This window comes from Heptranchias perlo, chromosome 22, assembly GCF_035084215.1.
Source record: "Heptranchias perlo isolate sHepPer1 chromosome 22, sHepPer1.hap1, whole genome shotgun sequence".
Taxonomy (NCBI): Eukaryota; Metazoa; Chordata; class Chondrichthyes; order Hexanchiformes; family Hexanchidae; genus Heptranchias; species Heptranchias perlo.
This window is the reverse complement of record NC_090346.1, coordinates 20955316-20978296: the sequence shown is the minus strand read 5'-3', so window position 1 is coordinate 20978296 and position 22981 is coordinate 20955316. Positions and strand designations below refer to the sequence as shown.

The window sequence follows — 22981 nt, the reverse complement described above, 5'->3', positions numbered from 1 at the left end:
TGAAACATTTGTGCTAGCCAAAGTCTTGTCTTAATGAGTTAACTGCAAAGATTGACTATTTATGGCTGCACTGGCTGTAGCGGTCAGGAACTCCTTTTACGAAGCTGGCCTTAAAAAGATTCATGGTAGTGCCCTGGGGAGTAGGGGTGTTTAAATTGCAGAATACGGCTCTTATTTGGTCAAAAACATTGGATGGGAAAAGAGCGGCAAGGAATATCTCCATTCTGCATTAATCAAAAAGCTTGGAATCTATGGATATTCCCACCCGTCAATTTTGTATGTTCATGTTTGTATATGGAACAACTTAACCAATTTATACCTTAGGACAGAATCACAGTCCACACCCTTTGATTGTCTGATTCTGGCCTCCCATACATCCCACTCTCCCTTTGCTCTACAATTGGTGACACAACCATCAACCATCTCTGCGGTCTTCTTCAGAATTCCCCTCCCTAAATCCTTTGGCTTTGGTACACTGATTTCAAAAGCATCCCCAAAGCCTACATTTTCAACCATGCTTTTAGAATCATACGGCACAGAAGGAGCCCATTTGGCCCATCGTGCCTGTGCCGGGTCTTTGAAAGAGCTATCCAATTAGTCCCACTCCCCTGCGCTTTTCTCATAGCCCTGCAAATTTTTCCTTTTCAAGCATATATCCAATTCCCTTTTGAAAGTTATTACTGAATATGCTTTCACCACCCTTTCAGGTAGTCCATTCCAGATCATAACAACTCACTGCGTTAAAAAAAAAACTGCCTCATCTCCCCTCTGTTTCCTTTTCCATTTATCTTAAATCTGTGTCCTCTGGTTTCTGACCTTCCTGCCAGTGGAAACATTTTCTCCTTATTTACTCTATCAAAACCCTTCATAATTTTGAAAACCTCTATTAACCTTCTCAGCTCTAAGGTGAACAATCCCAGCTTCTCGAGTCTCTCCACCTAACTGAAGTCCCTCAACCCTGTACCATTCTATTAAATCGCCTCTGCAATCTCTCCAAGGCCTTGACATCCTTTCGAAAATGTGGTGCCCAGAATTTTGACAGGGGATCGTCTATGGATGTCGTTTATATGGACTTCCAGAGGCATTCGATAAGGTTCCACGTAAGAGGCTGTTAGCTAAAATTAAAGCTCATGGAATTGAAACCAAATTATTGACCTGGTTAGGAGATTGGCTAGGTGGTTGAAGACAGACAGCAGGGATAATGGGTATGTACTCGAAGTGGAAGGACATGACTAGTGGTGTCCCACAACGACCTGTGCTGGGGCCTCAACTATACGCTGTATTTATTAATGACTTAGATTACACAATTTGACCATTACAAACAGACATTGATAGGTTAAGTGAGTGGGCAAAACTGTGGCAGATGGATTTCAATGCAAGTAAGTGTGAGGTCATTCGTTTTGGACCAAAAAAAAAGATCCATTTTTTAAAATGGTGAAAAGCTAGGAACAGTGGAGGTCCAAAGAGATTTAGGGGGTCCATGTACACAGATCACTAAAATGTAGTGGTCAGGTACAATAAATAATCAAAAAGGATAATGGAATGTTAGCCTTTATATTTTGAGGGCTAGAATATAAAAGGGAGGTGATCCCCAGGGGTCAGTACTTGGAACACTGCTTTTCTTGATATATATTAATGACTTGGACTTGGGTGTACAGGGCACAATTTCAAAATTTGCAGATGATACAAGACTTGTAGTAGACAGTGAGGAGTATAGTGATAGACTTCAAGAGGACATAGACAGGCTGGTGGAATGGGCAGACATGTGGCAGATGAAATTTAACGCAGAAGTGATACATTCGGTAGGAAAACGAGGTGAGGCATTATAAACTAAAGGGTACAATTCTAAAAGGGGTACAAGAACAGAGAGATCTGGCGGTTTATGTGCACAAATCTTTGAAGGTGGCAGGGCAGGTTGAGAAAGCGGTTCAAAAAGCATACGGGATCCTGGGCTTTATAAATAGAGGCATAGAGTACAAAAGGAAGTTATGATGAATCTTTATAAAAACACTGCTTCAGCCACAGCTGGAGTATTGTGTCCTGCTCTGGGCGCTGCACTTTCAGAAGGATGTGAAGGATATGAAAGAAGGTGCAGAAGAGATTTACTAGAATGGTTCCAGGGATGAAGGACTTCAGTTACGTGGATAGACTGGAGAAGCTGGGGTTGTTTTCCTTAGAGCAGAGAGGATTGAGAGGAGATTTGATAGAAGTATTCAAAATCATGAAGGGTCTAGACAGAGTATATAGAGAGAAACTGTTCCCATTGGCAGAAGGATCAAGAACCAGAGGACATAGATTTAAGGTGATTGGCAAAAGAACCAAATATGAGGAAAATCTTTTTTACACAGCGAGTGATTAAGATCTGCAATGCACTGTCTGAGTGTTTGGCGGAGGCAGATTCAATCGTGGCTTTCAAAAGGGAATTGGATAAATACTTGAAGGGAAAAAATTTGCAGGGCTATGGGGAAAGGGCGGGTGAGTGGGACTAGCTGGATTGCTCTTGCAGAGAGCCGGCATGGACTCGACAGGCCAAATGGCCTCCTTTCGTGCTGTAACCATTCTATGATTCTAGTTTTGCTAAAGTGATACAAAGCCCTGGTTAGACCATGCTTGGAGTCCTATGTACAGTTCTGGGCACCGCATCTTAGAAAGGATATATTGGCCTTGAAAGGAGTGCAGCGCAGAATCACCAGAATGTTACCAGGGCTCCAAGGGTTAAATTATGAGGAGAGATTACACAAACTAGGCTTGTAGTCCCTGGAGTATAGAAAGTTAAGGGGTGATTTGATCGAGGATTTTAGGATTTTGAAAGGAATTGATAGGGTAGAGAGAGAGAAACCTTTTCTGCTGGTGGGGGAGTCAAGGACCAGGGGACATATCCTTAACATCAGAGCTAGGCCATTCAGGAGAGAAGTTAGGAAACACATCTTCATGCAAAGGATGATAGAAGTGTGGAACTCTCTCTCACAAAAAGCAGTAGATGCTAGCTCAATTAATAATTTTAGATTTGAGATTGATAGATCTTTGCTAGCCAAGGGGATTAAGAGATATGGAGCCAAGGTGGGTAAATCGGAGTTAGGATACAGATCAGCCATGATCTCATTGAATGGCGAACAGGTTCGAGGGGTTGAAGGCCTGCTCCTGTTCCTATGTTCCTAATTGGACACAATGCTCCAGCTGAGGTCCAACCTGTGATTTATAAAGGTTTAGCATAACTTAAATATAGAGTATAAAATAAGCTTATTTAAAATGTAGCTTTTTAATTGGCTCCCTTTTGTTTTCTACCTTCCTGTGTATCCTTTAATGTCAGAACATTATGGTCACTAGAATCCAAATGTTCCCTTACTTCTACTTTGCTTATTGTTCCTTCCTCATTCGTTAGAACTAACCCCAATATTGCATTATTCCTGTAGGTTCCATTACATACTGTTTTAGAAACAATATAAAAAATCTCTCTCACGTGTAAACTGTCTCCATTGTGCATTCCAGTCAGTGTAAGGAAGATTGAAATCCCCCAGCGTCATGACTGAAAACTTGGTAATCATCTGTCTTATTGTCTCCCACAAAATTGCATCAGCCTTCTTTTCATTATTTGGTGGCTGGTAGTTATTACTAACTTCTTCCCTTTATAGTCCTTTTAATTCAACCCAATTGAATTATAGGCAATATAAACTAAATGGTACAATTTTAAAGGGGGTGCAGGAACAGAGAGATCTGGGGGTGTAGGTAGGTACACAAATCTTCAAAGACAAGTTGAGAAGGCTGTTAAAAAAGCATATGGGATTCTTGGCTTTATTAATAGAGGCATAGAGTACAAAAACAAGGAAGCTATGCTAAATCTTTATAAAATCATTGGTTAGCTCCAGCTGGAGTATTGTGTCCAATTCTGGGCACCACACCTTAGGAAGGATGTCAAAGCCTTAGAGAGGGTGCAGAGGAGAATTACTAGAATGGTACCAGGGATGAGGGAATTCAGTTACATAGAGAGACTAGAGAAGCTGGGGTTCTTTTTCTTGGAGCAGAGAAGGTTAAGGGGAGATTTAATAGAGGTGTTCATATCATGAAGGTTTTTGATAGAGTAAATAAGGAGAAACTGTTATCAGTGGCAGAAGGGTCGGTAACCAGAGAACACAGATTTAAGGTAATTAGCAAAAGAACCAGAGGTGAGATGAGGAGAAATTTGTTTAGTCAGCGAGTTGTGATGATCTGGAATGCACTGCCTGAAAGGGTGGTGGAAGCAGATTCAATAATAACTTTCCAAAGGGAATTGGATAATTACTTGAACGGGAAAAATTTGCAGGGGTATGGGGAAAGGGGAAGGATGTCAAAGCTTCCAAAGAATGGGACTAATGAGATAGTTCTTTCAAAGAGCCGGCACAGGCACGATGGGCCAAATGGCCTCCTGTGCTGTATCATTCAATGATTCTATGACATTGATAAATGTCCAGTTCAGATGAAGTCCGTCCCTCCTCAACAGTTTCCCTTTGCCTCAGAAATGGTCCCAATGTCCTAGGAATCTGAAACCCTCCCTCTTGCATCATCTCTCAAGCCACAGCTTAATGGATCTAATCTACCCTTGCGTAACCTGCCCAGCATGTGGCACAGGAAGTAACCCTGAGATTACTACCCTTGAGGTCTTGCTCTTCAGTCTTGACTCTAACTCGTCATTCTGCCTCCACAAGACTTCCATTTTACACTTCCCTATGTCATTGGTTCCTACATTGGCCACGACTTCTGGCTTGCAACTTTCTCAGTCTTCTGTTGCTCTTCCAATTTACAGTCGCTTAAATCCAAGTTTAGGATCATCTAAAAACAATTTCTTGATTTATCTCATTTGCTGTTTCCATCCTTGGTGATGCTCTGCATAATCAGCCTTGGCCTTTCATCAAGGTTTTACAGAGAAAAAAATAAAAATCAAACCTGGATCGGCTGTTTGCTTCTTCTTGGATCGTTGAATAATTTGGTTTTCATTGGTCATTTTCACATCCTGATCTTCCACTTGGTTGCTACACAAAATAATTAAAAATAAAACAAAACATTAATGAACATGTTCATAGCTTTAATCAGATATCTCAGGCTGTTTTTTCTTGTTCTCTTCTCAAAATCCAAAATATAACATTGCTGACATCTTCCTACTGCTACACAGAGTCAAGTCAATTTCTTACAGAATTCCAGTGATCACTGTGGAAACTCAATTTATTTCCCTCTCTCCATTATGGATTTTACAGCGAAATTCAAGTACAAAGACTCTCTCCCTCCTTAGAAGAAATACAAAAGTATGTTTAAGATCGGAGAGTGTACTTCTCAGAAAGTTACATTATCAGGGCATAATAGATGTTCTGGATAAAACAATCACCAGCAAGTGACTCAGATTCAATCTATTGCCAGGAAGATCCAAGCCACCGTTACAATTCCAATGGTGAATATTTTGCAAATTTCTATTTGTGCCCTAAGTTGTTATGATCTGGAATGCACTGCCTGAAAGGGTGGTGGAAGCAGAATCAATATTAATTTTCAAAAGGGAATTGGATACATATTTGAAAAGAAAAAATCTGTAGGGCAGGAGACTGGCACTAATTAGATAGCTCTTTAAAAGAGCCAGCGCTATGACATTCTATGAGAATTCAATCTACCACTGCATGGAATAAAGCTGGAACGCAGGTTTCACTATGCAGATGTCTTTGAAGATTTGGCATGATACATAAATCTAGAGGTAATAGTTTGATTATGTTTTCAGTGGCAAATAGACAGACATCAAATTGGAAAAATATGTGCAGATGAGGAAGGCCATTTGGTCCATCTTCCATAGAAACGTATGCTCCTACCATCACAGTATCTTAAATGATTCCAGAGATTTTGTCTCCACTAGCACCCAAAACTCCATTCCAGATATTAATAACTCATTGTATGAAGATGTGCTTCCTGACATCAGTCCTGAAACTTACCTTTTATTAGCTTGTACCTATGTTCCCTTATCCGACAGTTGTGGTTTAAATTCAAGTAGTGCTCTGGATTAACCTTTTCTATTCCACTTAGAATCTTACATATATCTAATTCTCCTGCTTTCAAGGCTGAAGAATCTGAGTTTTTCCTCAATATGCTGTCTGTTGACACTAGGGATCAGCCATGTAGCCCTTCCAAACACTACTTCCAGAGCCTGGAAGTTTCCCTTATGCCTCAGTGACCATGCAGTACCCAAATTGTGGCAAGACCAGAGCCCTATACAGTTTCAACATGATGGTGTTGTACTTGCACTTTACAGATTTGACAATATAGATCAGTAATAAAAACAGAAAATGCTGGAAATAGTCAGCAAGTCAGGCAGCATCTGTGGAGAAAGAAACAGAGTTAATGTTTCAGGTTGATGACCTTTCGTCAGAAATCTCTAGGTGCCCCCGTAATTAGTATAATCTATAAAGTACAATCTAATCCATTTAAGCTCTGGTCACTTCATGAGTTACCATCCAGAATCCCTCTATACGCCATTTTATTAACTAAAATCTTTATATAATAAACTGACAGAGACTCAAATATATGCACTTAAATTGAGTGCATTCTTTGTTCCTAGTTCCCAAAATAGTCTGACTTGACTAATAGTATTTGCCAGTGATTTCTGAAATCATCAAATTGAAGGAAGACTTTAAACCAAGTTTTCAATGAAGTTCATAAAAAGGACACTTCATATAAATTCAAACTAGAACTATGAATTTCAATGAAAGGAAAACAAAAGAATGTTAAGTAAAGCAAAACCATGCTATGTCCAACACATTCATTTTCAAAAATAGCTCATAGGAGAGTATACTAGCTATGCTGGAAGACACTAACAGCTGTGCTATTTGCTATATGCCACAGTGTTTCAATCAGTTTATCAAATACTTACTCCTCATCATTCCTTCTTGCAGGTGGGCTAAAGATCAGAGAAGAAAAGACTAATTTCAAGAAGCTTGTACTGACAGCGAAGAAATAGTTTATGGAAACCCATGAAAATTATGGGCAGAGGATTGATTGGCTGAGAGCTATTATAAAACTCACTCCTTAGCGATATCCATTGTACACTGTCAGAGATCTTGCAAAGTTTAGAATTATTTACTTCTTTCTGTAGTACCAAATAATCCTCAATATGTTTCAGTATAAGATTGGCCAGAATTTCTGAGTCCCATCTCCTGTCTCTTGTCCCCATTCCCACCAAACTGCTGGCCATCCAACTTCCCTTCTCCCATGCTGGCTGACACTGCGAACAGTTCCCTCCCATCAGTTACTATCCCACTCCCTTGCAAAAACAGCTGTCATCACCACATCCTCAAAACCCACCCTTGACACCTCTGTCATTGCAAACAACTGCCTACATCCCCAACCTCACTTTCTTCTCCGAAGTCCTTGAATTTATTGTCACCTCCCAAATTTACGCCCATTTTTCCTATTTGAATCTCACCAATCAAGTGTCTGCCCCGCCACAGCACTTAAACGGCCCTAAGATACAAATGACATCCTCAGTGACTATGACCTTGGTGCATTATCTCTCCTCATCCTCTCTGTTGCTTTTGACATGGCATTTTCCTCCATTGTAGGACTGCCCTCATCTGGTTCCACTCTTACCTATCCGATCATAGCCAGAGCATCTTCAGCGATGGCTTCTCTGCACCATTATCTTCGGAGTCCCCCAAGGATCAATCCAAGACTCCTCTTCTTCCTGATCTACATGCTGCCCCTTGGCCAAATCATCTGCAGACATGGGGTCAGCTGCCCTATGTATACTGACGGCACCCAGCTCTAGTTCTCCATCTCTCTCATCCCTCCACTGCCCCTGTGCTGTAAAGCTCTTGTCTGATATCCAGTCATGGATGAGCTGCAATTGCCACCAGTTAAACATTGGGAAGATTAAAACTATCATCTTTGATTCCTGCCACAAACTCTGTACCTTGCCAAATTCTACCCCCCTCTGCGGCCATTGTCTCAGGTTGAACCCGACTGTTCACAACCTCAGCATCCTATTTGACCCCGAGCTGAGCTTCTGACCTCATATCCTTTCCATCACAACAACTGCCTACTTCCACCTCTGTAGCATCACCCACATCCACCCATACCTCAGCCCATTTGCTGCTGAAACCCTCATGTAAGACTTTGTCACCTCCCGACTCAACTATTCAAATGCTCTCCTGGTCGGCCTCCCATCCACCACCTTCTGCAAACTTCAGCTCATCCAAAACTCTGCTGCCTATATCCTATCCCATAACGAGCTCCACTCACCTATCACCCCTGTCCTTGCTGGCCTACATTTGTTCCCCCCAGTGCTCAAACTTAAAGTTCTCATTTTCGTCTTTAATTGTCTTCATGGGCTCGATCCTTCATTATCTCTGCAAACTCCTCTAGCTCTACAAGTGCCCTCCCCCCAACTCCCAAACTCTCTATTCCTCCCTAAATCCATTCACCTCCCTCTCCTATTTTAAAACACTCCTTAAAATTCACCCCTCTTTTCGTCTTTGGCTTGGTGCCCATTTCTTTTCTGATTATGCCTCGGTAAAGCGGGTTTAATGTTTTCAACATTAAAAGCACAAATTGTTGTTGAAAGTCAGAGTCCCCTTCCACCACAAACTGCTCGGAATGGGACCCAAAGCGAAAATGTGTTCTTGATCTCAAACCCAGACACTAAAAACATCGGTTTCTCCGTATATCCACGTTTGCTGATGACACTAAGTTTGGTGGCACAGTAAGTAGTGTAGATGGGAGCAGAAAGTTGTAAAGGGACATTGATAGATTAGGTGAGTGAGCAAAACTGTGGCAAATGGAGTTCAACATGGGGAAGTGCGAGGTCATCCATTTTTGACCTGAGAAAGATAGATCAGTGTATTTTCTAAATGGTGAGAAGCTAGGAACTGTTGAGGAGCAGAGAGATTTAGGCATCCACGTACAGAAATTACTAAAATCTAGTGGACTGGTACAAAAAATAATTAAAAAGGCTAATGGAATGTTAGCCTTTATATCAAGGGGGCCGGAATACAAATGGGTGAAAGTTATCTTACAGTTATATAAAGCTCTGGCTAGACCGCATCTGGAGTACTACATTCAGTTCTGGGCACTACATCTCAGGAACGATATATTGGCCTTGGAGGGGGTGCAGCACAGATTCAGCAGAATGATACCAGGACTAAAATGGTTAACTTATGAGGAATGGTTGCATAGACCAGGCTTGTATTCTCCCCAGTATAGAAGATTAAGGGATGATTTAATTGAGGTGTTTAGGATGATTAAAGGATTGATAAGGTAGATAGAAACTATTTACTCTGGTGGGGGAGTCCAGAACAAGGGGGCATAAGCTTAAAATTAGAGCTAGGCCGTTCAGGAGTGATGTCAGAAAGCACTTCTTCACATAAAGGGTAGTGGAAATCTGGAACTCTCTCCCTCAAAAAGCTGTTGAGGTTAGGTCAATTGAAAATTTCAAAACTGAGATTGATAGATTTTTGTTAGGTAAGAGTATTAAGGGTTAGGGAACCAAGGTGGGTAATTGAAGTTAAGATACAGATCAGCCATAACCTAAATGAATGGCTTGAGGGGCTGAATGGCCTATACCTGTTCCTCAGTCCAACGCTGAATCTCCAAATGAAAAACACTGGGGATTCTATAATCAGTTCCTTTATTAAGTGTTTGAAAGAATGCTGTCTGGAACAAAACTCTGCATTATGTGCACACTCCCTCCCCCCCAGCTAGTCTGCTAACGAGACTTTAGTATGCCTCATGACGTGGGCCCTAGCATTGGTTTCCCCATCCTGCTCCAATTTACCAACAGGAATTCAGGATGCTAGTAATCCCCACCACCAGATACATGTCTTGATTCTGTTGCAGGCCTATACTGATCCCACTTCCTGCAGCAGCCACAACCAGCTTTCTTCCCCCTCCACTAACAGCTGCTACTCACATAGTGGCCCCTCCTCCAATCACCAAACAAAACAACACTCTCTTTTCTCAGAAAATACCGATGTCTATCAGCAAAAACACGGGTCCCGATTTTCAAAGGAAATTGCGGGTGCGTGGGGGCCTGTGAAAATCAGGGAAATCCCGAGCGCATAAGGAAGCCAGTTCCAACCCACCGAGTTCCGGGTTCCCCACAGGCGTGTCTGTGTGCGCGCACGTGCCTCACCAATGCGGAAGTCCTGCCGGCAATTAAAGCCGGCGGGATGATAGTTAAAGAACCAAATGTACCTCATTGAGATACTTAAGGTACTTTATTTCTGACATAGTAGATAGTTAAAACGATTTTAAACGTACCTGGGCGGCTTTCCCATGGCTTCTGATTCACACCTGGTGAAACCAGACATGAAGGACCGGATCAGGCAAAGATAAACAAAATAAATTAAATAAAAGACCATTGCACAAAGTTAAAAAACAAAATTCCACCCTGCTCTGATGTCTCCCTCTCCGACGTCCCTCTCAGTCCCCGATGTCTACCTCTCTGATCTCCCCCTCCCCCCCCCTCACCGGATCTCGCCCTCTCCCCGCCCCCCCCGATCTTCAGCGCCCTCCACTCACTGTTCCAGCGCCGGATGACGTCTCTCTCCAACACCCCCCCAACTTCGACGTCGCAGCTCCTGTCGGCAGCCAGCCTGTCAATCATGCTGGCTGCCAGGCGCAAAACCTGGTAACAACTTTTATCGTGCACCTTCACCCCCCACCCCCACCCCGCTGCCAACCCATCACCATTTCAAAATTGAGCCCATGATCTTTCTGGCATCAATGCAGATAGAGTGCATCAGAGTGCCTTTGAGTCAGAAGGTTGTGGGTTCAAGTCCCACTCCAGAGACTTGAGCACAAAATCTAGACTGACACTTCAGTGCCGCACTGAGGAGCTGCCATCTTTCGGATGAGGCGTTAAACTGAGGCCCCATCTGCCCTCTCAGGTGGACGTAAAAGATCCCATGGCACTATATGAAGATGAGCAAAGGAGTTTTCCCCAGTGTCCTGGCCAATATTTATCCCTCAACCATCATCACTAAAACAGATTATCTGGTCATTATCTCATTGCTGTTTGTGGGACCTTGATGCATGCAAATTGGCTGCCACATTTCACTACATTACAACAGTGACTACATTTCAGAAGTATTTTGTTGGCTGTAAAATGCTTTGGAACACTCTGAGGTTATGAAAGGTGCTATATAAATGCAAGGCTTTTTTTCTTTCTATCAAATCCACTCACAAACAAGGATTACCTTATAGCAAAAGGGCACCCTGTGACAGAATGGCAGGGGCACACCAGGTCAAAAGCCAATACAACTGTGACTTTGCCACACTCAAGAGACCTCCTTAAACCCCCCCCCCCACCACCACCGCCGGGCAGAATGCAAAATTCAAATTGCTGTAATGTACCTGTAATGAACCTGTAATCAATAATCTGTATTGAGTATAATGCAATGAGACACCCCAGAGTGTCATGAACTGTAATTATGTACAATGCGTTCATTGAACTGTACTTGATTTAACCTGCAAATTGTAAAATCTGTATTGATTCCATTTGGAATGTGATATGACAACTGTATTGTATGTTTTGCTGCAAATTTTATGAATAAAGTATATTTTTTGAAAAAAAATGGTCCTAGAAACCCACACCCTTCGATATACAACCGATTGCATGTCCAATGCTAAGAACAGCACCCCAGACTCTGACTACAGACCACAATGAAACAACTTGGTTTGGCTCAGTTGACCAAGTAAAACTACAAACTGAGATGAGCAAACTCATCCTCACAAATTATATCAACACAATTCATTGAACTCTGCTCGGCAAACACTTTGACTAAGCAACATTTATGTGAGCTTGTTTTGGTGTGAATAACAGAAGCCTAAGCAGTGTTAGAAGCCCAACCGTCCTACCTCCAGGTAGGACAGTAAGCAGCAAGTAGCAGCAAAAATAGTTTACCTTTACAACCAGGAACATCCCAATATTCACATCTTTGGCATCCCCAAAGAGTTGGAATAAATAGATCCACTCTCTTTATCCTGAATATCTTACAGTCACCTCAGAGCACAAGAACAGAGTGGATCTATTACGGACTAGGACATACAATAGTCACCTCCATTCCCACTGACCTAAAATATCCAAAACATTCATCGTGTGAGTCCACAGGTTTCAAAGCAAATAAATCATTATGGCCTGAGCTGTTCCTACAGGATTGTTGCATTTAACTTTTTGCAGATCTATAACCTGAACTACTATGGAGGAACAAGGCCTTCAACAACATAAGAACATAAGAAATAGGAGCAGGGGTAGGTCATGCGGCCCCTTGAGCCTGCTTTGCCATTCAATCAGATCATGGCTGATCTTCGACCACAACTCCACTTTCCCGCCCGATCCCCATATCCCTTGATTCCCCTAGATTCCAAAAATCTATCCATCTCAGCCTCGAGTATACTCAACGACTCAGCATCCACAGCCCTCAGCACTCAACATTAAAACAACCCTTCAAAAACAGGACATTCAATATGTAACCTACCAAGCTAAAAATCCTGATGGAGAACACTCAACCGCATTTCAACATCCTCAAAATCTTCGGTTCTATCCTCTAGGGTAAGGGCATCAACATTACATCTAGACAACATCCCTCTCCTGCCCTGACCACCTAAATCTGGCAAAAGTAAACCAAAAAAATCCCAGAGTGCAAGAAGATTCCCTGTGCTTACCCACCAAAAAACACATCATCACTGTCTTAGCTGACGGACCTGCTCACCGTACCAGATCAAGTCCAGCTAGCACTACTGCCACATGTAATACAATGACCGCGATCTTACCATACAAAACCTTAGCTCGCTATCTGTTTAAATACCTCACTGCTGTTTCCAAACGCTGTTAGCCTTGGCTCAGTTGGTAGCACTCTCGCCTCTGATACAGAAGGTTGTGGGCTCAATATATGGGTTCAGAGGCCTGAGCACATAATCGAGGCTGACTCTTCAATGCAGTATTGAGAGTGTGTTGCATTGTTGGAGGTGTTGCCTTTTGGATGTGATGTTATACTAGGGTCTGCCCTCTCACGCGGACATAAACAATTGCATGGAACTATTCAAAGAACAGGGAGTTTGCCCAGTGTCTTGGCCAATATTTATCCCTCAACCAACATCACTAAAAACAGATTATCTGGTCATTGATCTTTTTGCTGGACATGGGACTTTGCTGTGCATAATTTGGTTGCCGTGTTTCCCTACAATTACAACAGAGATTACACTTCAAAATACCTCATTGGCTGTGAAGCACGTTGGGATGTCCTGAGGTTGTGAAAGGTGCTATATAAATACATGTTCTTTTGTTTTCTAACACGGGCAGTGACATATGTTTAGGTATGAATGTAGTATAACTGCTATGAATGGATGGAGATTGACAGCTGGGGGCTAAATTTTCCATTAGCACCATTACTGACCTCACACATGCCCTGGCCCATTAGCTAAATCAGGCCGGATATAAGAACGAGAGCCAAGTGAAATTCAACTTCATTCCCCTATCTGACAACAGAAAGGAATTCACCCCCATCTTGTAACCCCACACTGCACAGGGAGCTGGGGAAGGGGAATTGCTCACTTGCATGCTATCTTCAAAAGGTATAAACAAGTACACGCCATTGCAGAAATACCCCAACAGGTCAACAGAGACCAAACATGCAGAACAGAATGTTCAGGAATCAAACCAAATACAATTAGTCAATTTGACCAAAGGCACCATTCCAGTCATGTACCCTAGATGAGCAAAGACCCTTTATGCGTCAGAACATTATTTTCTCACAGAAAAGCAAAATGAAAACTAATGACTCATTTGGTAGAAAATTCCCTAGTATGGCTGACAGGGAAAATATCTAGTAACTTGGTAAGTTAATTAACAATTGTGGAGGACACAGATTTAAGGTGACTGGCAAAAGAACCAAAGGCGACATGAGGAAAATTTTTTTTATGCAGCGAGTAGTTATGATCTGGAATGCGCTGCCTGAAAGGGTGGTGGAAGCAGAGTCAATCGTGGCTTTCAAAAAGGAACTGGATAAATATTTGAAGGGAAAATATTTGCAGGGCTACGGGGAAAGAGCATTGGAATGGGACTAACTGGATTGCACTTATAAAGAGCCGGCATGGGCTCGATGGCCTCCTTCTGTGCTGTAACCATTCTATGATTCTATGCATGCGAGTATATATTTGCTGGAAAAAAACCTTCAAAGCTGCCTTAGCTACTCAAACCAGGTCACAATAGTATCATACAGATTTATTTAAAAAAGACTGTTGGCATGTTTTTCTTATAGAAGAGGGAAAAAAAGAATAAGAAATCAGATTTCCAAGAATAAGAAAGAGTTGGGCACAAACAGAAGGATACATCAATGTGAATGAGAAAAGTGTTGTTGGCCAGAATGTGAGAAAGAGCGTAAAACCGAAAAACAGAGAGGGAGCTAAAGATTTAGAGTGGGAAATAGAGGGACAGCAACAGAAAGGGGGAGGACAAAATTATATTTTTATTTTTGTCCATGAGCAACATCAAAGAGATCAACTTATAGGTTAGATATTTTGGTTCCTGTGCAAAGTCATGATGAAAGTGTACATTTTTAAAATGCTAACCCCACTGGATATTGCAAGGTCAGCTAGTTTCCATAATTTGTTTACACTCCTTCCATAGATTGGCCCAGGTGTAGCGAATGTGCTGCGAGTATAGGCAGGATATCAATGAGGCATCAACTCTTAAAAGGACTGCTACTTGCATTTAAAGGCAAACAATTTATACATAAAGAAGCTGCCAGTAAGATATGGAAAATGATAGATATTAGCCTGAACGATGACGTACGTATTGTATATGATTTGCATCACACAATGTATGTGATGATGTCACTGATACAATGTGCACACATCTTGGGACCCACTTTTCAGTGCAAAGACTAGGAGAAATTTGGGACAGAGTCAGTTTTTACCAATCCACCAACCCCCAAATATCCAGCAATTTATAGTGGAAATCAGTCAAAACCATCTTTATTGATCCCTAAGTGAAGTAAACTTGTATCTTACACTGGAAAGTATTTTTTTTTGTCAGTAGATTTATTGACATACATATATGGGGTGATTCCATGATTTACAGTCTCAGCAGTAAGCTGCACTTATTGGGAAGGTGGGTTGGAGAATCGAGACTGTTTCATGCTCCCTTTGAGTGCAGTTCCACGCTGGGATTGCAAGATTGCGGAATCACCCCTACATAGACAAACACAAGGCAGAGAAACCTAACTTAGGAGCAGTAATTATTCTCTGAACTGAAATACATTTGATTCAATGTACCTTATAATTGTGTTTCTCTCTCTGTGTGCAATTTTTTCATCATTGGTGAAAAGGATAGTATGATATGGGAAAACAGGCTCACAAGTTGGAAGGATACCACGGGCTACTTGACTCACTATATCTAGGATTCCATTGTAGACCAATAAATCATCAACAAGTAGCTATGAAACAACAGAAAAATGTTCATAAATATGGAGTAACAATATGGACAAAGCCAAGCACTGAATTCATTACATCTCCTGTATTGATACATTATAGTAAAAAATGCTGACATAGGTTAAAAAACATCACTTTCTCTTATCTCACATGCATATGTATACTTAAATGTATAAATGACAATTGTGATAAGGATGTTCAAATTAATTCCTAAGCCTGATTATTTAAATTTCTTTTAAACATCATAAATACAGACCAAAATTCTCAGCTTAGAGTTTCCAATTATAACATCAATAGTAACCCATTTAAAACCTAGGCCATCTTCTCAGTAAATGTTTGCTGTGAAGGAGGCCAGCTACATACGGGATTCCTAAGACTTTATGGTTAAATAACAATGAGGTTTAATCTCAATACATTTAACAATCGTTTATGATGAGTGTGCATCTAACAAAAATAAGCTTGGTAAGGCTACTAAGGAGCGTAAAATTAGTGAGCTTAATTACTCCAAGTCACTTAAAAGCAAGATAACATACCCCAAATTCTTTTACTCCTCTTTGAGGAGTTTTTGAATAATTCCAGAGCTTAATCATTGATATAATCATGGGCTGATCAAAAATAACATAGACCCGATTCACCTGCAACATAAAGAGCCACTCAATATGCGTTTTAAATTCAACAATGTAATATTCTCATAGCATTCACAATAATAAATGATCAGTGTAATTTATTTTTATTCCAGTGATGAGAAAAGCATACATAACATTAATTTGTGTTTCACCCAAACATTAATTTGGGTGAAACACAAAAAGTCAACATACAGGTGCAGCAGGTAATCCGGAAGGCAAACGGAATATTGGCCTTTATTTCTAGAGGGATGGAGTATAAAAGCAGAGAAGTCATGCTACAACTGTACAGGGTGCTGGTGAGACCACACCTGGAGTACTGTGTACAGTTCTGGTGCACTTATTTAAGGAAAGACATACTTGCATTGGAGGCAATTCAGAGAAGGTTCACTAGGTTGATTCCAGGTATGGAAGCGTTGTCTTATGAGGAAAGATTGAACCGGTTGGGTCTATACTCATTGGAGTTTAGAAGAATGAGAGAAGATCTTATTGAAACATACAAAATTCTGAGGGGACTCGATAGGGTAGATGCTGAGAGGATGTTAGCCCTCATGGGGGAATCTAAAACTAGGGGGCATAGTCTCAGAATAAGAGGTCGCCCGTTTAAGACGGAAATGAGGAGGAATTTCTTCTCCCAGAGGGTCGTGAATCTTTGGAATTCTTTACCCCAAAAAGCTGTGGAGGCTGAGTCATTGAATACATTCAAAGCTGAGTTAGACAAATTTTTGATCAGCAAGGGAGTCAAAGGATATGGGGAAAGGGCGGGAAAGTGGAGTTGAGGTAAAAAATCAGATCAGCCATGATCTCATTAAATGGCGGTGCAGGCTCGAGGGGCCGAATAGCCTACTCCTGCTCCTATCTCTTATTATGGTCTTATTTCAGAGATGCTTGCAAGTTCTTTATGGGTTACTCATACAGTTGACCACAGCATTCTCCTCTATCACCATCCTCAGTCATCTAGCTCCATAGAACTGCTCTTGTGTGGTTTCACTCCTAACTATCCAAATATAGCTATCACATCTCTAGCGATGGTTTCTCTTCTCATCCCTGCACAGTGACCTCCAGAGTCCTCCAAATATCTATCATTTCCAAGAGCAGTACATTTGCACTAAGTGTCAGAAAATTCAGTCTCCAGAGCAGAGGATCTTTGTGCTTGAGAAGCAATTGGCCACTTTGCACAGCATAAGAGAGGATGAGTAGTTTCTGGTTTATACTTTCCAGAAGTGTGGTCACCCACGTGCTAGACAGTTCAGGACACAGTGATAAAGCAGTAAGATAGAAATGGGTGACCAGCTACAGGAGCAGCAGAGGAAGACTGGACCATCAAGTGCTTTGCTACCATAACAAACCAGAAGTGCGCTGGAAACCCCGTTAATGCACGTAATCCGGGTTTCTAGCGCACCTCCGGCAAAGCCAGAGCAAGTCCGAGGAAATTCCCCGCCATGATGTTGGACCAGTGTCAGCTGGACAGTGACAGTGACACAGAGGAGGATGGTACTCAGCAAGGTTGTTGCGCCGTGGAGCAAGGGACTACCTGGGCAAGGCTAAGAGGCAAGAGGGCTACAAGAATAGGAGAGTGGTAGTAGTGGGGGATTCTAGAGTCAGGGGTATAGAAAGCCTTTTTTGCAATTGCAGCCAATCCTGAATAGTTGCTTTCCTGGTGCAAGAGTGAAGGTGGTATGAATGTCTGGGAAGGGAAGAGAGCAGCCAAAAGTTGCGTTCCATGTTGGAACCAATGAAATAGACAGAAGTTTACTTGAAGTCTTGCAAAGGGAATTTAAGGAGTTAGACAAAAACAAGACCTCAAGATTGATAAATCTCCAGATTGCTTCTGCTTCTGTGCCACAAGCTGTTCAGGTTAAGGAAAGGAAGATTAGGAAGGGCAACATGTGGCTGCAGGACTGATGCACGACAGAAGGGTTCACATTATCAGGGCAGTGGAGCAATGGAAGGATATACCAAAGAGATGACCTTTATCTGAACTGAAATGGCACAAAAATCCTCGTGAAGAGGGTAAATACAGCAGTGGAAGATGATTTAAAATAATATGGTGAGGTAGGGTTGGGAAGGTCTAGGTTTAATTCTAGAGGGGAGAGCAGGATTAACAAAGCTGTTACAATCAAAGCATAAGGTTTATCTGAAACAAACAGTGAGGAAGTATTATCAGAAGAGAAATAGAAAAAGGCTTTGACGTAGCTAGCGATAAAAATGCTATTGTAGAAGGGGCAAGAGATATCAAAAATTTAAATGGGAAAACCAGAAAAAAGAATTAGCATCAACATCCAAAAAACTGGAATCAGGATTAAGTGGTATGTATGTGAAAGCACAAAACATTCAAAACAAATCGAAGAATTAGAAGCATTAATAAATATGGACAGATAAGAACAAATTGGAGAGTTAGAAGCATTATAAACCATGGAGGGATATCATATAGTAGCTATAATGGAAAATTGGCTTAAGTTTGGAGAGAACTGGGAAATTAACATTATTGGTTATAACATTTTCAGGAGAGATAGAGAGGTGGAAAGTGTGGGTGTGTTAGGAGAGGATTCTATCACAGTGCTATAATGTAAAGATGTCTTAGGGGGTTGCATTAAGACAGAGTCTACATAGATAAAATTAAGAATCAGGAAGGGACAATGCACAATTCTCAGTGTGTATTACAGACAAACAAATAGTGAAGATGAGATCGAGTGGGAAATTGGCAGACAGTTCAGACAGATATGGAAAAAGAAAAAGACAATAATATTGGGTGATTTTAACCATCCCAAGGTAGATTAGAATAAAGGTACTGCATGGGATCAAAGTGGAATATGCCTTTTAGAATGCATCCAGGACTGCTAGTCCAAGGAAAGAATCATTGCTTGATTTAGTTCCGGGAAGTGAAACATAGCAAATAACTATTGAGAGTAGGAGAACAATTGGGAAATAGTAACAAAGAATTACAAAGAATGTACAGCATAGAAATAGGCCATTCGGTCCAACAGGTCCATCCTGGTGTTTATGCTCCACATGAGCATAACGTGGAAAATTGCACAGGTATGTCCTGTCCACAAAAAGCAATACAGAAACTTAACTGGACCAGCCATATAAATACTGTGGCTACGAGAGCAGGTCAGAGACTGGGTATTCTGCGGCGAGTGACTCACCTCCTGACTCCCCAAAGCCTTTCCACCATCTACAAGGCACAAGTCAGGAGTGTGATGGAATACTCTCCACTTGCTTGGATGAGTGCAGCTCCAACAACACTCGAAGCTCGACACCATCCAAGATAAAGCAGCCCGCTTGATTGGCACCCCATCCACCACCCGAAACATTCACTCCCTTCACCACCGGCGCACAGTGGCTGAAGTGTGTACCATCCACAGGATGCACTGCAGTAACTCGCCAAGGCTTCTTCGACAGCACCTCCCAAACCTGCGACCTCTACCACCTAGAAGGACAAGAGCAGCAGGCACATGGGAACACCACCTGCGCGTCCCCCTCCAAGTCACACACCATCCCGACTTGGAAATATATCGCCGTTCCTTCATCGTCGTCGGGTCAAAATCCTGGAACTCCCTTCCTAACAGCACTGTGGGAGAACCGTCACCACACGGACTGCAGTGGTTCAAGAAGGCGGCTCACCACCACCTTCTCAAGGGCAATTAGGGATGGGCAATAAATGCCGGCCTCGCCAGTGACGCCCACATCCCATGAACGAATAAAAAAAAAAATCCAATCCAGGAAATTACCGCCCCATCAGTCTACTCTCAATCATCAGCAAAGTGATGGAAGGTGTTGTCGACAGTGCTATCAAGCAGCACTTAGTCACCTGCTCACTGAAGCTCAGTTTGGGTTCCGCCAGGACCACTCAGCTCCAGACCTCGTTACAGCCTTGGTCCAAACATGGACAAAAGAGCTGAATTCCAGGGGTGAGGTGAGAGTGACTGCCCTTTACATCAAGGAAGCATTTGTCAGAGTGTGGCACCAAGGAGCCCTAGTAAAATTGAAGTCAATGGGAATCAGGGGGAAAACTCTCCAGTGGCTAGAGTCATACCCAGCACAAAAGAAGATGGTAGTGGTTGTTGGAGGCCAATCATCTCAGCCCCAGGACATTGCTGCAGGAGTTCCTCACGGCAGTGTCCTAGGCTCAACCATCTTCAGCTGCTTCATCAATGAGCTTCCCTCCATCATAAGGTCAGAAATGGGGATGTTCGCTGATGATTGCACAGTGTTCAGTTCCATTCGCAACCCCTTAGATAATGAAGCAGTCCATGCCCGCATGCAGCAAGACCTGAACAACATCCAGGCTTGGGCTGATAAGTGGCAAGTAACATTTGCGCCAGACAAGTGACAGGCAATGACCATCTCCAACAAGAGAGAACCTAACCACCTCCCCTTGACATTCAACGGCATTACCATCGCCGAATCTCCCACCATCAACATCCTAGGGGTCACCACTGACCAGAAACTTAACTGGACTAGCCACATAAATACTTTGGCTACAAGAGCAGGTCAGAAGCTGGGTATTCTGCGGCGAGTAACTCACCTCCTGACTCCCCAAAGCCTTTCCACAATCTACAAGGCACAAGTCAGGAATGTGATGGAATACTCTCCACTTGCCTGGATGAGTTCAGCTCCAACAACACTCAAGAAGCTCGACACCCTCCAGGACAAAACAGTCCGCTTGATTGGCATCCCATGCACCACCCTAAACATTCACTCCCTTCACCACCAGCGCACAGTGGCTGCAGTGTGTACCATGCACAGGATGCACTGCAGCAACTTGCCAAGGCTTCTTCGACAGCACCTCCCAAACCCGCGACCTCTAACACCTGGAAGGACAAGGGTAGCAGGCACATGGGAGTCACACACCATCCTGACTTGGAAATATATCGCCGTTCTTTCATCGTCACTGGGTCAAAATCCTGGAACTCCCTACCTAACAGTGCTGTGGGAGAACCTTCACCACATGGACTGCAGCGGTTCAAGGCGGCAGCTCACCACCACCTTCTCAAGGGCAATTAGGGATGGGCAATAAATGCTGGCCTCGCCAGCGACGCCCACATCCCATGACCGAATAAAAAGAAAAGCCTGCTCCCACCCATCTTCATGTAACCCTGTCAACATATCCTTCTATTCCCTCTTCCCTCATGTGTTTATCTAGTTTCCCCTTAAATGCATCTATGCTAGTCGCCTCAACTACTCCTTGTGGTAGCGAGTTCCACATTCTTACCCCTCTCTGGGTGAAGAAGTTTCTCCGGAATTCCCTATTGGATTTGTTAGTGACTATCTTATATTTATGGTCCCTAGTTCTGGTCTCCCCCACAAGTGAACCATAACCTGGTTAGGTTCAGTTTAAAAATAGGAAAGGTTGCAAAAAAAATGAAAAGGTAACTGAGTGTGAGAGATAAGAGTACTAGATTGGAAAAAAAAAGCAAAGTTCAGCAAGTTAAGGGATTGGGTCAAAATTAACTGGGCAGAACAGGTTCGCAATAGGTCAATGGATCATCAGTGGGAAATCTTCAAATATGGTATATATACAGTACAAAATAAATATATTCCTATAAGGCAAAGAGAGGGTATATCAAAGAATAGAGACCCATGGATAAAGAGATTAAAATAAAGCTAAATTTAAAAAGGACACATATGATAAAACTAAAGCCAGAAGATAAAACTAAGGAAAATCAAAAGTGTAGTTGGGAATGAAAAGGGAATGTGAAAAAGGCTAGCAGAAGGGTCCTTAAACAGGTGTTAGGCCCCTGATTAACATATTCAAGCAGCTTATTGCCTACTTCAGGCTCTGTAACCTCCTCCAGCCCTACAACTCTGAGATTTCTGCATTCCTCGAATTTTTGCCTTTTACGCATCCCTGATTTTAATCACTCCTACATTGGCGGCCGCGCCTTCAGCTCCCTAGGCTTTAAGCTGTGGAATTCCCTCCCTAAACATCTTTGCCTCTCTCTTCTCCTTTAAGATGCTCCTTAAAACCTACCTCTTTGGCCAAGCTTTTGGTCACCTGTCCTGATATCTCTATGTTCCTCGGTGTCAAATTTTGTTTGATAACTCTCCTGTGAAGTGCCTTGGGATGTTTTACTATGTTAAAGGAGCTATATAAATGCAAGTTGTTGTTGTTGAAGTACTAAGGGCTTTATAAGCATATTAAAAGTAAAAGAATAATCAAAGTGAGCGTAGGACCACTCGGGGATGGGGGGCGGGGGCGGGGTGTCAAATTGTGGAGTGTGAAGGAATAGCAGAGATGTCAAATAACTATTTTACACTTTTTTTTAAACAAATGATGGTAGAAGTGAGAATCTTGGTGTACAAGAGCGAGATATGGAACAATTCACGGCATCAACAGTAGAAAAGGAATTGGTTCTGAATAAAATAGAAAAACTCAAGTTGGATAAAACACTGGGCCCTGATGACATTGAATGAAGTCAGAGGAGATAGTAGAATCTCTGGTCACAATTTTTCAATTTTCCTTAAATGTTTAAATTGTGCTGTGGGACCAAAGAGTAGCTAAGGTAATAACTTTGCTCATGAAAGGAGAGAAGGACAAAATGGACAATCATAGGCCAGGTAACATTAGTTATGGGAAAATTCCTAGAATCCATAATTTAAGATAAATGGGTTCAATTAAGGACAGTCAGCATAGACTGATTAAAGGCAATTCATGCTTGACAAATTTAACACAGCTGCATTATGGGCACTGCCATATTGGTACAGGTGGTTTTGCAGGCATTCCGGGCGACTGCCTTAAACAGGTGTTCGGCTGCTTGAATATATTAAGCATGGGCCTAACATCTGTTTAAGGACCTTTCTAGTAAATTTGTTGATGCTGAGCAGAGCAGGTGTCAGGCCTCCTCCACTCAGTTGTTTAGTTCTACATGGGGCCTAGCCAACAGTTCTTAAAGGGATTGCTGGATGCCGCCACCAAA

General features: G+C 42.3%; 1 protein-coding gene across 3 annotated transcripts in view; it reads right to left on the bottom strand.

Annotated features, from left to right (window-relative positions):
• Nucleotides 1–22981, bottom strand: part of LOC137340580 (katanin-interacting protein) — a 205922-nt gene that overhangs the window by 4748 nt on the left and 178193 nt on the right. The window contains exons 25-28 of one of the 3 annotated variants that reach the window (XM_068003118.1): nt 15969–16070; nt 15280–15440; nt 10264–10296; nt 4921–5006 (exon numbers count right to left, since the gene is read on the bottom strand). In XM_068003118.1, the coding sequence (XP_067859219.1) occupies nt 4921–5006; nt 10264–10296; nt 15280–15440; nt 15969–16070 (382 nt within the window). The remainder of the gene's footprint in view (nt 1–4920; nt 5007–10263; nt 10297–15279; nt 15441–15968; nt 16071–22981) is intronic. The other 2 variants (XM_068003119.1, XM_068003120.1) reach the window with 2 other exon arrangements.